General features: G+C 38.5%; 1 protein-coding gene across 1 annotated transcript; it reads right to left on the bottom strand.

Moving 5' to 3' along the window:
- Positions 1-751: 751 nt before the first annotated feature.
- On the bottom strand, positions 752-18,000 carry Mcm2 (DNA replication licensing factor Mcm2). The gene is made up of 15 exons (XM_034979948.2): positions 17,858-18,000; positions 17,262-17,428; positions 16,738-16,904; positions 15,986-16,175; positions 15,155-15,454; positions 12,099-12,291; positions 11,242-11,445; positions 10,547-10,778; positions 9,641-9,732; positions 8,949-9,202; positions 7,833-7,994; positions 6,284-6,434; positions 5,384-5,483; positions 3,813-3,952; positions 752-2,951 (listed from the first exon to the last, which is right to left on the bottom strand). The coding sequence occupies exons 1-15, from the start codon at positions 17,858-17,860 to the stop codon at positions 2,664-2,666; spliced, it is 2,643 nt and encodes an 880-aa protein (XP_034835839.1). The 5' UTR covers positions 17,861-18,000; the 3' UTR covers positions 752-2,663.
- Positions 18,001-18,180: the final 180 nt, after the last annotated feature.

Here is an 18,180-nt window from a genome sequence, read left to right as displayed (position 1 = left end):
TCAGTATATTTGATCGCGCGTTCGTACCAGTAAAATTCGCGCGAACTTGCGATGATCGCGTTGTATTAGGACAATTATTTAACGCAAGCACGCGATGATCGCGTAACTACGTTGTATTAGGACAATACGCCTTATTTCTAATGTAAAAAATTCAATACCTATATGCAAATAAAAAAAATATTAAGTGACATTTTATGTACGATGGTACGGAACCCTTCGCGTGAGAGGCTAACTCCCACTTGAACGGTTGTTTCGGTTTGATCGAACATACCATGGGCGTATGTAGCCTGCGTGTGAGATTACGTTATGCCCAATTAGGTAAGTATGTACCTACTTATCATAATCCAGATTTTGAAATTGGTTGAACCTGCGGTTTAGATTTAGGATAATGCTGGGAACGCTGGAAGTAGAAACATTGCCTGCTACCTAAGACTTGGAGCCTGTGAGTGCCAGGCCTTCGTTAATTTATACAAGCGGAGTCTGCCCATTGTCCCCAACACAGGGAGGAACGATAAGCGACTATGAAGTTTGGATCACGGTGGTTTAAGTAAACAGTAACAAAGACGTATAAAATCTTTCGTCTAAATATAAAGTCATTTTTTTAATATATTTTGTTCGGAATACTACCAACGTATTAGAAATCGCGTCATGTATTGCCAGACAATCAGGACATTTCATAGAAACTCCGCTTTTATAAAACAACGGAAGTCTGGCCCTCGTGGGCTCTTAGTCCATAAAAAAAATGAATCAATTTCTATTAATGAGACAATTTTTTATTATATAAAAAAATACAATTACAGATGTCATGCAATAAAAACAGCAAATAGGCATGGTTAAAAACAACAAATTTGTACTTACTCTAAGGCACTTACTTCGAATTGTAATAATAGGTGGGCAGCAAACATACAGTGCGACAAGGCTATGTTGGCGCGTGGCGAAAATCGGAACTAACGTTGCCGTCAAGTGTCCCCTATGTTCTTGTTTGAATAATCTATTCAATTCAATTCCCAATTATTGGCTTTTAGGTGTGCCAGCTGGGCACAGAGTGTTTCGCCAGTGTCACGTTTATGGACAAGGCACGAAGGAGATTGTTCGGTGAGAGCTGTTGTACAGTTAATTGAATAATCTAAGCATTTGTTCTCCAACAGCGCTCCCCTGTCAATGTCATTGAAGTGCCAAGAGAGCCTTGTCGCACTGTAGTGTGTTGTAGTGTCACGTTTATGGACAAGGCACGAAGGAGATTGTTCGGTGAGAGCTGTTGTACAGTTAATTGAATAATCTAAGCATTTGTTCTCCAACAGCGCTCCCCTGTCAATGTCATTGAAGTGCCAAGAGAGCCTTGTCGCACTGTAGTGTGTTGTAACTTATTGTAATCACAGACATTTGTGGCTAATTCTGTTATTTTACAATCTCTAAACCAAAATGACCGGTATAAATATCCCTTTCATAAGGTTCCTTGCTCCTTGCCGACAAAGGTAGCAATAGATCTAATTTAGGCCTGCAAACATAGATTTATTAACTACCTTAAATCAATGCCTAAACTAAAATGGCAGCTCTAAATGTATTGCTATCCCTTTCACAGAATAGAATAGAATAGAATGTTTTTTTATTCATGTAAACTTTTTACAAGTGTTTATGAATAGTCAGGTAGTTTTAATTTACCACTGGTTCGGAACGTCGTTCCCACCGAGAAGGACCAGCAAGAAACTCGGCGGTTGCTCTTTTTAATTTTGCACAATGCTTCCTGCAGAAAAGGAGTGCTATACCCTATCCACAGAAAGAAGTTAGTATAGCGCTCTGTGTTACGTAATGCCAGACAAATGGTCAAAAAAGAGGCAAAAATCTCGACGCTAACCATTTTGAGTTACCTACCAATCACATACATGTTTTCCAAAAACATTCGAAATTCAATTTTTTTTAATCAATTTTATTTATTATTTCAATTATTTGGCTGATGACTCAAAATGTTTAGCGGCCAGAGGTTTTTGCATCTATTATTTGTATGGGATTATATAACAGAGAGATCGCTATACTAATTTCTTTCCGCGGATAGGGTATGGATTTAGACCTGTCAATTTAGTTAAGTTTAGAGTTGGTGAACAACATAATTATGAGATTATGAAACCGCATTATGAGAAAATCAAATACTTACATATTCAAATCATCATGATCAACCTACTCAGCACGCACTCACTACAAAGCACGGGTCTCCTCTCAGAGTGAGAAGGGTTTTGGCCATAGTCTACCACGCTTGCCATATGCGGATTGGTAGACTTCACACACCTTTGTGAACATTATGAACAGAACAGAACTGTCAGGCATGCAGGTTTCCTCACGATGTTTCCCTTCACCGTTAAAGCAAGTGATATTTAATTAATTAAAACGCACATAACTCCGAAAAGTTAGAGGTGCGTGCCCGGGCTCGAACCCCTACGTGGACGTCCTAACCACTAGGCTATCATAGCTATTATTCAATACATATTCAAATAGAACTAGGATTTTAAGAAAAACAGATTTCAGTTTGTCTTGTTCACACTTAGGCGATTAGTTATTGATAGCGAGCGGGACGGAACATGATCCTAGTAATATGGAAGGTTTATCCATCTCGCTCACATTGAGAACATTTGTAAATGTGCAAGTAAGACAGCAATATTATCAGTTCCCTATGACTCAGTGGGTACTTCTGGAAGGGTGTGAACAACAACTTTTCTTCTGGGATCGTAACTGAAGTTGTTCATTTGGAATATCCTGCTATTATAAAAGGGTTTCAGATCTGATATGTTTATCTGTCTCGCTCGCTCGGTGAGGTCCCGCTCTGATATTTCGATGGTGGATTGTGAGTGGTTACGTAGACCCCTCATGTAGGCGAGTTGATCCATTGTGAGTTGTCGTAATATGTAGTACAGGAGCTCGCTGTGGTCCTTCTTATAGGAGAGGTACTTTTGGAAGGTCTGTGAACAGAAAAATGTTTTATACCAAACTACCACCATTTGGCAGTTATAATCGCATCAACCCATCTGATCCAATGAAGACAGTTTGGGACAGTCTACCACACTGGTCACCTTTGAGAACATTACTCTTAAGCATGCAGGTTTCTCTGAACATTTTTCCTCACCGTTAAAGCAAGTGATATTAATTAATTACTTAAATAAAACGCAAAAAGTTGCCAAATTTATGTCATCTCAGGAATGGTAACTCTTAGGAAAAAAATCATGAAGACCATTTTTGTAGAGAATTTTAAGCTACAGCTTTAGTTTGAGGTTTTTTTGATAAAACTTTCAATAAAAATCCAAAAAACCACAAATATTGACCTTGACCCCGAATAACTTTTGTAGCACACATAGGGTCGATGGGGATTTTTAAAACTTTATTTGTAATGGTAAACCCCAGCAGCTCTCCACCAATATTTGGCTCACTGGGAATTTTTGTTATTTGACAACTATTTTTATGTAAAAAAAATATGTAAATTGACCAGGTCACCTTTTCGTTTTATTATTTATTTATTATTTAATTAATTAGAACGGCCATAAAGCCCAATTATTACACTAATTCAACTACGAGTACTAACTAACATAAATATACTTACAAAAATTGGTAAAATTATAAATTTTAAAAAGCAAAATTATAAATTTTCACAAAAGTGCAAGATCTGACCCATGAGGTCAGCCCATTTGTCCGCAAATATGTCACAGCGAGGGGACTCCTTCAGCAGCGCGTTGAGCGCAGCCAAAGTGCGCGGTATGAGTGACCTGGAGCGCGCTACCGTGCGACTAAACGGACTTACTTACTTTATATATTTAGATAATGATTACCTGTCTCATAGCACGCATGACACTATATTTCTGTGTTTCTACGAAGCTCTCCAACATGGTACGGATGGCCAAGTTTACATCTTCCTCGTCCACTTGCACCCTTAAGTGCATGCGGGCGTGCGCTTCGCTCATTCGAATCACTGTGAGACAAAATACATTTTCTCTACATAGTATAAAATAAAGTCGCTTCCCGCGTCTGTATGTATGTATGAACACGTAGATCTTTTAAACTACGCAACGGATTTTAATGCGGTTTTCACCAATAGATAGAGTGATTCAAGAGGAAGGTTTATAGCTATAGTTTAATTCTCAAAAAATTAGAGATCCCTAGAGAAATTGAAATAATGTGAATTAGGTCGGAAAAAATCCTCTCATTTGAGAGTTTCCGAGGCACCTCAATGACACCACATTAGTATCTACATTGCACCCATGCGAAGCCGGGGCGGGTCGCTAGTTTTAAATAAAATAAACCGGTCAAGTGCGAGTCAGACCCGCGCACCGAGGATTCCGTATTGCAGTTGTATTTTTTCGACATTTCCTATAAGGGTTCCTTTTTTCCTTTTGAGGTACGGAATACTAATAATAGCGTGCAAACGAGCTGCAGTAATGCGGCACCAGAAGAACCGAAAATGCGTTCCCGGCCTTTCAGGAATTTGTTGGTCCGTCCCTTTAATAACCTCACGTTGTAATCTAATGGGAACACCGCTGAAGGGAGTTGATTCCACAGTTTGCATATGCGTGAAAAAAGGATTTGGCACAACGGGCATCATATAGAAAGGGGGCATCCATAAATTAGGTGAGGTGTTTTTTTGAATTTTCTGTCCCTCCCTCCCCCATGGTGAGATGTCGTGAGATTTTATTCAACCCCCTCCCCCATCCCCCAATCTCACGTAAGATTTTTCAAAATGTGAGTTTCTTACGTAAACGCTTTGGATTGTTATTGTAAAAAGAAAAAAAGAATTGCTTCGTGCTTTTATTTGGGTTGTGCCATCATACGACTAGTTAAGACTAATAAAAACCGACTTCGTTACATAAACACTAAAAATTGAAAAATAATTTAATTTATTACCGAATATATTATGTATACAAGAGTTAATATAGTTCCATAATAATACTTTTTGGTGCCCTCTCTCTCCAAAGTAAGATTAGATGAGATTTGACTCGACCCCCTCCCCCCCTTAAACATCTCACGTAATTTATGGACGCCCCCAAAAGCCAATAGAAGGTTAGAAAGGTATCTGCTTTCTTTAATTTTTATTATATCCTCTACCCTAAGGGGCCTGGAAGAGATAGCTATTTAATTATATATTGTATTGTACTTGCAAACATCTTTGATATATTTCTATTGTTTTGGTTTTGGTGTACAATAAAGAATTGTTTTGGTTTTATTATAAATGCGAAAGTGTGTCTGTCTGTCTGCTAGCTTTTCACGGCCTAACAGTTTTGTTCAGAGGATTGAACAGAAGGGTTCGAAACTAGTAGGGCTTTATTTAAAATTGAAATCACTCACGATAGTTTAAACGCTTATATTAATTTATTATGCAACTTGGGATTTAAAAAGGTGAACTGACCTGATTCTATATGTCTGACGGTGATAGGCAAGCTTCCTGTCGCCAGCGATTCTTGTCGCAATTGACTGTACATTTTCGCTACTTTGTCTTGATCCATATTCTGTAAAAATTAAATTTTTAAAAATAACCTATACATTGGGGCCGATTCTGTTGTACACAATCTCTAAACTAAACTAAATTAACAGGTCTAAATCTAGTGCTATCCTTTTCCGCAAGAAATATTATGAAAGGGATAGCAATAGATGTAGCCGCGGCATTTTAGTTTAGTTTAGAGATTGTGTACAACGGATTTAGCCACATTGGCTCTGATTCTGAGCACAACCTAATTTGAGAGTGTTCGCATGCTCTTCTTACTAATGTAATATGAAAAGGACAGACACAGTTTGACAGTTTTAAATTTAATTTTTAGATGGTAAAACCCGTGATTTTAGCACGCAGTCGCGAACCTACTGTTTAAATTTGTATTGTGCACTAAAATTTAGAGTCTTTAAATGTGAAAGTCATGTTCCGTTCCTTTTTTAGCATTAATAAAAAGAAAAGGATGCAGATACTCTAAATTTAGTTTAGAGAGAGACTAGAGAATCGGGGCCACTATCTACCTTCATGAGGCCTTAAGTGGACATTTATCAGTTGATAATGGTGATGATGATGAATGAACTCATATAATAAGACTAGCTGATGCCCGCGACTTCGTCCGCGTGGATTTACGTTTTTTAAAATCCCGCGGGAACTCTTTTATTTTCCGGGCTAAAAAGTAGCCTATGTGTTAATCCAGGGTATAATCTATCTTCATTCCAAATTTCAGCCAAATCCGTCCAGTAGTTTTTGCGTGAAGGAGTAACAAACATACATACACACACACATACAAACTTCCGCCTTTATAATATTAGTCGGGATTACCTGCAGTTTAGGATGCACATTCTCTCTGGCGTAGACTATGTACTTCTTCAACAGGTCCTGTGGTAGTATGAAGTCGTCGTCAGCCGTGTCGTCGTCCAGTGTTGCTCCGCGTTGTGTCGGGTGATGTCGTATGTGTGAGTTTACTACGAATCTAAAATTATAGAATACAAGTTAAAAATCTCCATATAAACTAAGGTACTTTCTTAAATACAGTGGAAACTCGATTAACCGGACTAATTGTTGTCGTTAGGGATTCGGATAATCGAAAATCCGGATATTCGAATGTATGAAGAAAAGCGGGTTTTGTCATAATATTATGTAGTTCACCATAATAGTATTTTCAATTTTCAAAGTAAGATAACTATACCAAGTGGGATATCATATGAAAGGGCTTTGCCTGTACATTCTAAAACAGGTTTTGTTTATTTTTATGCATTACAGTTTTTGATTTATCCTACAAAATGGCGGAAACAAATACTCGATTACGGAACCCTCGTTGCGCGAGTCTCACTCGCACTTGGCCGAACAATTTTCGGTTGGTAGTCCGGATAATCGCGAATCCGTATAACTGAGGGCCGGATAATCGAGTTTCTACTGTACCTATATTTAGCGCAAATGGTTACCAGCATAACTAATAAAAACTTTTAATGGTACTTTGACCAAAGTGATAGATAGTCTACGCACAAGTGATGGATAGTCCAACACAAGTGATATATTAGTTACACATGAGTGACAAATACTCGACACGAGTGATAGATATTCAAACAAGAGTGATAGATAGTCCAACACGAGTGATAAATAGTCACACACGAGTGATAGATACTCACACATGAGTGTTAGTCCAACGCGAGTGATAGATAGTCAAACACGAATGATAGGTAGTCCAACACGGGCGATAAATAGTCACACACGAGTGACAGATACTCACACACGAGTGTTAGTCCAACGCGAGTGATAGATAGTCACACACGAATAAATAATAAATAAATAAATAAAATAAAATTCTTTTTTATTCGTATAAACTGTTACAAGCACTTACGAATAGTCGAATGCATCTACCACTGGTTAGGAATGATAGACAGTCACACACGAGTAATAGTTAGTCGCAGATAAGTGATAGATAGTCACACAAGAGTGATATATAGTCACACAAGAGTGATAGATAGTCAAATACGAGTGATAAATAGTCAGACACGAGTGACAGATACTCACACACGAGTGTTAATCCAGAGCGAGTGATAGATAGTCACACACGAGTGATAGATAGTCGCACACGAGTAATAGATAGTCACAGTTAAGTGATAGATAGTCACACAAGAGCGATAGATAGTCACACAGAAGTGACAGATAGTCGCGCACAAGTGCTAGATAGTCACACATAAGTGATGGTTAATCACACGCAAGTTATTGATAGTCACACACAAGTGACAAATATACACACTTACACATCTACCAACGCTGCGTTTTCCGGTGCGGGGTCACCATTCCAGTGAAAGTGACGCCAATCTTCCTAGCTCATAGCCCCACCTAAAATGAGAAGTTCGCTTACTTAGCCAGATGAGCGTCCTGCATGGGGTCCGCCTCGTCCTTGACGACGCAGAGCACGTCAAAACGGGACAAAATCGGCTCCGACAGATTCACGTTCTCCGTGAACGTTAGCGACGCGTCATAACGACCGCCTATTGGGTTAGCCGCCGCTATTATTGAACACCTAGAAAGAAAGAGTTCTTTTAGCAAATGTTGCCAACTATACCCTATCCGCGGAAAAAAGACCTATCATTTGTATGCGATTATGTAATAGAGCGCTATACTAATTTCGTTCTGCGGTTTGGATGTGCGCTTTTGGTAGTTCTCTGAAACAATAATTATCCATCATCATCATGATCAACCCATCGCCCGCTCACTACAGAGCTCCTCTCAGAGTGAGAAGGGTTTTGGACATAGTCTACCACGCTGGCCATGTGTATTGTATATGTGTGGATTGGTAGACTTCACACACCTTTGAGAACATTATGGAGAACTCTCAGGCATGTAGGTTACCTCACGATGTTTTCCTTCACCGTTAAAGCAAGTTATATTTAATTATTAAAAACGCACAAAACTCCGAAAAGTCAGAGGTGCGTGCCCGGGATCGAACCCCCGACCTCCGATAGAAGGCGGACGTCCTAACCACTAGGCTATCACAGGAACAATAATTATTATCATACACTAGCTGAACCACCCCGGCTTCGCTCGGGTAGAGTTTAGAAAATTGAGGGAGAGGTTGAATTAAATTTTTCTCTCCGTAAGAACTTTCCTCGTACTTCAAGGAATATTATAAAAAAGAATTAGCGAAATCGGTTCAGCGGTTCTCGAGATTTGCGATGACCAACACATTTGGTGATTCATTTTTATATTATAGAAGACTAGCTTATGCTCGCGACGTTGTCCGCGTGGACTACATAAATTTCAAACCCCTATTTCACCCCCTTAGGGGTTGAATTTTCAAAAATCCTTTCTTAGCGGATGCCTACGTCCTAATAGCTATCTGCATGCCAAATTTCAGCCCGATCCGTCCAGTAGTTTGAGCTGTGCGTTGATAGATCAGTCAGTCAGTCAGTCAGTCAGTCATTCAGTCAGTCAGTCAGTCAGTCACCTTTTCCTTTTATATATTTAGATAATTTACCTGGCGTTTAGAGAAGTGACTATTCCCGCTTTGGATATGGATATGGACTGTTGCTCCATGGCCTCATGGATGGAGGTACGGTCTTGATCGTTCATTTTGTCGAACTCATCTATGAGACACACCCCTCGGTCGGCAAGTACGAGCGCGCCGGCTTCTAGCGTCCACTCTCGTGTAGTGGGACTCTTTCTCACATACGCTGTGAGACCGACTGCGCTGGCGCCTTGGCCTGTTGTGAATATAGCTCTTGGTGCGATCTGCAAAAATAGTTACTTTTTTTTTTAAAGAATATTAGGACTAATATTCCCCTTTCCTCTCCAATTAAGCGTCAGGCTTGTGCTAGGAGTAGGTACGACAATAGTGCAACGGGCGGGGTTTGAAACCGTCGACCTTTCGGTTTTCAGTCCACTCCTATACCGGTTGAGCTATTGAGGCTCTTTACTTCACTAAGTCGAAAAGCGCGCCTTTGCTGCTTAAAAGCAGTGACCAAAATTGAATTTTCGCCGCGGTTGTGACCTCACACACTGGAGCGCCACGTGAAACGAATTATTCTTGCAAGCGCAACTTTAAAGTTCCATAATTTTTTCATATTTTTTTTACATTTCACTTAAAATTAATCCATTAAAATAAAATGAAAAATTCTTCATTCTGCACCACAAAGATTGTCAAAAAATGGTTCTCCTGTCTATACAAACCTTTTCTGTATATTTCAGGAACTGTGATTTTGCAGTACCGGGATCTCCACATATCAAAACGTTGATGTCGCCTCTTACTTTATGCTTCTCGCCTATAAACAAAATGGCATATTGTATTTTCGCAAACTGCTATTTGACTGCTAAGGCTAAGTATAGTTAATAATTTGGTCACTAATTTGATAATACCCAATAACATTTCAGGCAGAACTTTTTTTTTAAGGTTCCGTACCTCAAACGGAAAAACAGAACCCTTATAGGATCACTTTGTTTTCTGTCTGTCTGTCTGTCTGTCTCTCAAGAAAACTACAGGATACTTCCCGTTGAACTAGAATCATGAAATTTGGCAGGTAGGTAGATCTTATAGCTGACATTCGGGGAAAAATCTGAAAACCGTGAGTTTGAACACCACACAAAAAAAATTAAATTGTGGTCATGAACTAATAATTAGTATTTTCATTTTTCTAAGTAAGATAGCTTATCAAGTGGGGTATCATATTATGAAAGGTACCTAAAACCGTGAATTTGTGGTTACATCACACAAAAAAAATTAAATTGTGGTCATGACCAAATAATTAGTATTTTCAATTTTCAAAGTGTTTGTATTTGTTTTTATTTCGATTTAGACTCATTACAAGCGCTTACGAAAGTCAGATCGGCATAGAACAATACAATAATAAAATGATTGAAGTAGGATAACTATACCAAGTGGGATATCATATGAAAGGGCTTTACTTGTAAATTTTAAAAAATATTTTAATTTATTTTTATGCATAATAGTTTTTGATTTATCGTGCAAAATGTCGAAGAAAATACCCGAGTACGGAACCCTCGGTGCGCGAGACTGACACGCACTTGTTCGAAAGCAGATTACAGTTTGAACAGAGTTAAAAGTTTGCTATACTATACCTGGATTTTTAGGTTCTCCTCCGAACAAAGCCAATGCTAAGCCCCTTTTGATGTAATCGTGTCCGAATATAGATGGGGCTATACTTTTGACAATCCTATCCCCGACCTGCGGATCTTTGGACAGTTTGACAATACTGGCTATGTCGTCGTCTGTGAGTGATTCCACTATGTGTTTACAGTCTTTAACTATAATGTAGTTTGCTATGATCACTGTAGCGAATACTGGGAAGCCCTAGAACAAAAAAATTTCGTGTTGCAACTCTTAGGCAAAATGACGTCATGATAAATCCAATATGGAGAATGTGACACAGAAACATATGAAAATAAAAGATATGTCAAAAATACTTAAAAAAATTGACAAATGTATAGTTTCTATGAACTATAAATGAGCTCTCTCAATACTACGTTAAACTCAACGTGAAAATACTCGTGGCTGATCTCTCTACGCGCTACGCTGAACTCAACTTGAAAATACTTGTGGTTGAGTTTGCGCTCCTGGTACTTTTAATATCTACTCAATATGAGAGTGACGTCATACGCACACACCAGGTGCATTAGAAATGCAGAGCGTGCTGGTGACGTCACTAGAATTTTGAAAACTTGGCAATTCATAGAGGCAACAAGCAATGTCTACCCATTATTCAATGCTTGCTATAAAGTCATGGCATATAAAAGTTAATGTAGCAATAAAATACCTGTTCAGTATTAAGTGAGCCGTCATAGTTGTTGGTGTAAATCCCCGTGAGGTCCACTTCATCCCCAGGCTTGCATCTGTCGCACAGATCAGCTAAAAGAATGCAGTCTTTGCTGCGAGGAATACGTCCCGCGGGGATGCGACCCGGGGACTCTTGGATAGTTACTTTCTGGTAGTTTCTATACACGGTTTGTTCCATGTTTACCTGAAATAGAAAACATTAGTGCAGTTGAAGTAAAACTTCTTCGATGTTGTGGGGAAATCCTCCTATTATGATACGACGTTGGGGTCCCAAGGTGCTGGAATGGCGACCTCGCAACGGAAGACGCAGTGTTGGACGACCCCGACTAGGTGGACGGACGACATCAGAGGAGTCGCATGGAGCCGCTGGATTCAGGCGGCGCAAGACCGCCTGAATCCTTGAAAAAATGAAAAGATTTTTGAAAAAGATAATAACAACTGTATCTGTTCAAACCCTTCTAAGTCGGTGATCAACCTTTACATCCATAAAGCTTATTTAACATTGGTTGGTACTACATTGCTGCTTCACAGAGTGATATTAAAATAATTTTTCGTAGAAAACCTTCAATGGATTAAAAATAAATGTCAAATGAGCTTGGTGGCTATCATTCAATGTTGATCACTGAGTTCGCGAATCACCCAGCTGCTGCGCGATTTCGGGAGAATGACAGCTACAATGTCACAATCGCAATCACCTCTGATTGGTTGACGCTCGCTCACTATTGGTTACAATGCATTGTTGCAACAAGAATCGCACAAATTCAGCCAATCAGAACAATTGAAATTGTAATAATGATTGATGCAGGTTTTAGATAATCGCCCTACTGGTTAACTTACCATAAATGGGCCAGAACTCTGACACTCTGGACACGAACCAGGTTTTACTTCCGAATTCTGTGACTGGACGAACGGCCCCAAGATGTAACCACATCTGTTACAATCATACTTCACTACAGATAACTGAGGTAAAACCCCAGTGGTAGCTGTTATAACACCTAGAGTCCTCACTAGCTGGTTCAAATGTAGCTTTCTGAAACAAGATAAATGAAAAATTTAGTTTTAGCACATCATGGTTATCCCTTAATTCCTCGGTTGCTTATGTGCTCCTAGTCTGATTATTGATGACGTGTTCGCATTTCTTCAGCACGTTCGATGCGGTCAACCCTTACCTTGGACTTAACCTTAACCTATGGACTTGTAACGCGCCTAATATTACGAATAAAAATTTCTGTCACTTTTGGTGCGGGACGAGGAAACACTACATAGACAACTTGACACACTGACTCAACAAAGTTTTGTGTCATTATTAACACACACATATCTAAATCTTCAACACTACTACATTTTACGCACACTAATAAGTTATATACATCAACATACAAAGACATTACGAGTGTAAGACAGTCAAATTGATTTGCGATGCTACCGTATCGATATTTTAAAATATATCGATAGTTTTTCAGAAACAAAAGTAGAAGTAAGAATTTATTACTCGTATTTAATTACTTAAAACCAGTGTTTGGTCAGCGTAGCGTATTCTTGCATACATTCACCTCACTTAATAGGTAATTATCCCAAAAACTAATAATGCAACGTAAAAATAAGAAAAATATTTATTTAAAAAATATGCACATACTTTTTTACTTATTTTATATAATTTTTAATCTTTTGTATTTTTTTATATAACGAAATTTTCATTTAAAATTTCGATAGTGAAAATGTGCTTATTAATGACTTATATTATTATATAATACAAAATAAACCTGACCGCGCAAAAACCTACCAAACATAATTAGTAGGTATATCAATCAATAAAATGTTTTTTTCTTTCCAATCAATCATTTATTTATTGCACATTGGGTTTACATGGTAATTCCAATATGGTGTACTCTTTGTCCAAAAAAATTAAATGTAAGTTATTAAATATTGTAGTATTGCCCTTACAAATTAGCAATGCAAAAATTTTCTCAATACCTGCCGCTTTTACCCCACAGCAAAATTCCATAAGACATATATATGATACTATGAAAATAAATTAGTAAACACACACGGTGGCCTCTTCTATTTTTAACACGTCATTATTTACCATTAGGTTAATGTTATGTATATTCTTGGCGATTCTCTCTGTAAAAATATCGAAATCTGTAAAAATAAAACGATTATGATAAATTATTACCTAATCCTCATCCTTGAGAAAGGTACACCTTTTAGCTACAAATTACCCAGTTCAGAGACACCCTACCCCGTTTCTCGCCTATCACTAAAATTGCGTTGCTTTAATATTTTTTTAAATGTATTAAGTACGTGAAATCACAGAAATCGACCAGTTTTATTACAAGTATAGGTAGCGAAAAAATTGTGGTAATTAATAATAACTATTCTTTACTTGACTTGAAGACGGTAATTTAGTCGTTAATAATAAAGAAAATGTTTTCATCGATATCGATAATCGAACCGCAATCACTATCACATGATTCTTAAAAATCGAACCTTATGTCCTATGCAATTAAATCTAATACTGAAAAATTTGGTAAAAATAACACAATAGTCTCGTGGGGAGTGCGGTATACTATAGACGGAGAGCCAGGGCCCAAAATACTGTTTGAATTTACTAAGGCTAATTTTTTTATAGTTCATTAGAATGGTTGCGTACACAAACATACTGCGGTCAGTCAAGTGAACCTGAGAACAGTGACTCAGGTGCGCTATCAAAGGTGTCGTACCTGCGAGGTAATAAAATGAATTTACTAAGGCTGAAAATTGTTATATAACTTGTATATTGCATATAAATAAAAGTTGTAATGGTTAGTCAGCAGAATATGGGGACAGAGCTGGTCAGTATGCGCAAAAAATTAGCCTTAGTAAATTCAAACAGTTTTTTGGGCGCTGGCTCTCCGTCTTTAGTATACCGCACTTCCCATGAGACTAGTGTTATTTTTACTACTACGTAATTTCATGCTGTTCACGCGTATTCAAATTTTAACCTAATTTGTATATAACGAGGGTTGCAATTGTTTAGAAAAAACAAAATATAGTCTCGTGAGAAGTGTGACTCGTTTCTACCGAATTATTACGTACTCAATTACTGAATCGGTAAAGTTCTCGATTGTTATTTTATTATAATAATTTATGTAATTTAATTTATAGAAAGCGTTTATTACACCAAAAATACTTACTTATGAAATGAAATTCCATCTTTTTGTAAATTTGATGTGTTTGATTTGTTCTTGCACTCACTAACGGCACAAACAGGCATTTTTCACCCAGCGTGTAAGACGTCGTCACACATCGAAAACGATTCTGACAATGACAAAATCGATTCCGCAAACAGTGTTTATAAACGCAGTGGATTAAAAATCCATTACTATTGACAGAGGGGAATAATCATGCGAGGCGCGTCCTTAGGTTAGATCGTCCAAGACCCTTACTGATGACAGCTTTCTTACTTTTAGTGCCAAATCATTGTACATGGCAAAATTGAGTACTGATTGTAAGCTTACCTAAAAGTCCTCAACTCTTCAATAAGCGGCAGATCTGCTATACGGACATGAATCTCTGACGTGACGCGTTCATAGCTCGAAAATATCTGCAGCACAATCTTTTTGGCAGCCTCATCAAATATTTCTAGCATTTAGAAGGGGGTATATCCGGCAGCAAATAGGCCAACAGTTGGTCCCTGCTCGCTACTCGCCTAGCAAGACTTGGAAAACGCCTGGTTGCTTATGCTCTCAAAGTAATTTTTACCAATTACTGACGACGTAATTCACAATTCTTCAGTGCGTTCGATGCGGTCAACGCGTACTGATGACATCTTTTTTAATTTAAGTACTGAATCTACAGACCACTGAATCGCATGCCACTTAAATTAAGTCCAAAACTGATTGTAAGCTTACCTAAAAGTCCTCAACTCTTCAATAAGCGGCAGATCTGCTATACGGACATGAATCTCTGACGTGACGCGTTCATAGCTTGGGAATATCTGCAGCACAATCTCTTTGGCCACCTCATCAAATATCTGCAGCATTTGGAAGGGCGCATCTGGCAGGAAGTAGGCTAGCACTTGTTCCCTGCGCGCTAGCACGTCAAACTCGACGTGGAAAGACGCTTGGTTGTGCTCGCACATACGACGTATGCGCTCCTTGAATATGAACTGGCCTTTGCTGTTTGTGTATGTTCGTAGGAAGTTTTTGAACCTGAAAAGAAAGGTGAATTGAACTGTGGAAGAGCAATTTTTCAAAATAAAAATTTGGTACCTTGTTTAGTAGTATGTTTTGAGTGCACAAGCATACTCCTTATAAAGGGACATAGCCCTGTGGCCTGACGCAGATAAGTGTGGGAAGACAAACCTTTAATGGTCATTTAAAGGTCGCAATTTTTTTAGGGTTCCATATCTCCAGAGAAAAAAGAAACCCTTATGGGAGAGCAGTCACAATGGATCGGAGACGGTTGAAGTGATACAGGGTATTCAACAACCTGCATAGACCCAAATACAAATTATTTATTTGCTGATTGTAGGTTACATTAATAAGTATAAGAAGAAGAACCCTTATAGGATCATTTCGTTATCTGTCTGTCTGTCATGTCAGATTGGTCAAGGGTCAATCAAAACCTATGAGGCACTTCCTGCTGACGTATAACCACGAACGCATTTATGTCTTATAGCACAAGTACAGGGAAACATCCGAAAACCGTGAATGTGTGGTTACACCGATTTTTTAGATTACCTATTAGCAATCTCAGTCCTGGGCCCCAGCATGGACACCCACTCCTTAGTGGAGTATCCTTTAGTATCCTCCAAGTTCTCAATACTCTCTATGCCCTCTTCTACTTGCTCATCTGCTCCTATGGCGGCATTCTCCGCGGCCCTGCGGCGCTTAGCCCGCGGTGCGTCTCCGCCTTCCTCATCTGATTCATCTGAAATTTTTATACTTATTAAAACTTTTGAGTATTTTTGTGTTATCGTAATTTTAACGAAAACTATATCTCCTAAGGCTCCTTCTTTCGGCACACAAGTGCACCACTGCTTAGAGTGATTAGCATGCACAACGTATTTGCTTTGCGTTCGTATGCACTAAGGAACCCTAAAACCAAGTTAAAGCTCGACAGATCGAGATGGCAACTGGGGAGGGAACACCCCGCTCACCCACACAGCCCCCGCGCTAATCTGGTGCAGGTGACATGTGGGCGTGCGGGGCGTCCCCGACTCATACCCGGATTGCCATCTCAACCTGTTGCAGCCTCTTTTATAGAAATCTGTCTTTGAAATGAAGATTACATAAATTAAAAACAGATACAGAAAAAAAGACGCGCCATATAACCTCTGATGATCTAGTTAAATAATTTATTGTAAAGGCCACAAAATTTAAGTCAATCATTCTTGGATCCCAATATCTTTGGTGAATGCCCACTGTTGACACAGAGAGAGGACTCCAGTTTCGTTGGATAGAAAAACAATTGTAAATGCTGCTTTACTTACCATACAACAAGTCTCGATCATCCCTTCTGATTCTTCCTTCATCTCTGTCCCTCCTCTGGAGCTCCCTCTCAGCAGCAACTCGGTCTCCAACAGACATGGCGTCATAGTCATCGTCGTCCAGGTCTTCTGCGTCATACCGATCCAGTGCTGGCATTGGACGGTAGTCACTACACACAACAAGGAAAATATAATCAATCAAAAAGAGACTGAATTAGTAAGATCTCAATAGAACCAGTACCCATATTATCAGTATGTTTGTTTGTTGGTTTCTTGGTTTGTCCTTCAATCACATCGCAACGGAGCAACGGATCAATGTGATTTTTTGTGTGGATATAGTTAAAGACCTGGAGACTGGCATTAGCTACTTTTTATCCTGGAAAATCGAAGAGTTCCCACAGGATTTTTAAAAAGCCCGATGATCCCAACGAGCCCGATGGATGGAGCTAGTAGTTAGTTTAGTATTTATGGTTTACCCAACATAGCGTGCCCCATAGAGCGTTGAGCGATATTTACAGATGACTTACGCTTCCATATTATCTCCAAACAATTCCTCCCCATCTTCCTCTTCTTCAACAGGGTTGTCTCCCAAGATGGCACCCTCATCGTCAAACATCTCATAATCACGGGCCGGTGACGTCATCCGAGACCGCGCATCCTCTCTATCAGACGGTGTATCAGGTATTGGCGAACTCTAAAACATATTTAGAAAGTAATAATATCAAAATAAATTACTCATGTTAAATTTTTAGAGGCTTTTATAAATCATTGAAACTTACAAGACTACCACTGTTCACACCCGCACAGCCCCCGCGCTAACACAGTGCGAGCTTAAGATTGTAAGTTTCGATCCTAAAACCCTTCTAACATCCTAATGTTTACATTGTACATGGGTGTAAGCCGAACAAAGATTTTAACCGTTTTAATCAGCAAGGTTATAATAAAAATAGAAATATTACAATTCAATAGTCATGCTCGAACTCGATATTATTATCAAAACTAAACGTAAACAATATTATTATATTTAAACAGTTCACATTTTGAAAAGTATTTCATTGCAATTATTTTTGGTTATGTTGTAGACACTTATAGATATTTACAAATAAGAGTGAGTTATACGAACCATTGTTGTTGTAAATAATTTTAAACTGCCACACTTATATTATTAGCAGTAAATTAACTTTAAAGTGTAACCGAATAAAACTTAAAAGTATTTAAAGTATGAATATTTATAAATCAGTCAGACATCATTCATCATGTTGTTAATGTCAAAAAAAAAAAGCGCGAAATGTATGACAGATGACTGACTTTAGAGTTTGACAGTTATCTTTTTTTAAATGTTTGGGTTCTAATAAGATTCCTACCTACCCTACCTTGCCTATAAGGTTTGCATAGTCTAAGAGTTTTCTCTATGGTTTTTCGACAAATTCAAATTGACAATAGGCT

This window comes from Maniola hyperantus, chromosome 21 (assembly GCF_902806685.2).
Source record: "Maniola hyperantus chromosome 21, iAphHyp1.2, whole genome shotgun sequence".
In the NCBI taxonomy this organism is placed as follows: Eukaryota; Metazoa; Arthropoda; class Insecta; order Lepidoptera; family Nymphalidae; genus Maniola; species Maniola hyperantus.
This window is presented reverse-complemented; position numbering and strand designations above follow the sequence as displayed.

Excerpts from the sequence above, each read along its gene's own strand:
- Mcm2 (XM_034979948.2), bottom strand. Across the intron at positions 15,455-15,985 it reads AGGACTGAGATTGCTAATAG|GTTCAAAAACTTCCTACGAA; the intron begins GTAATCTAAAAA and ends CTTTCTTTTCAG. Across the intron at positions 5,484-6,283 it reads ATGTGCATCCTAAACTGCAG|AATATGGATCAAGACAAAGT; the intron begins GTAATCCCGACT and ends TAATTTTTACAG.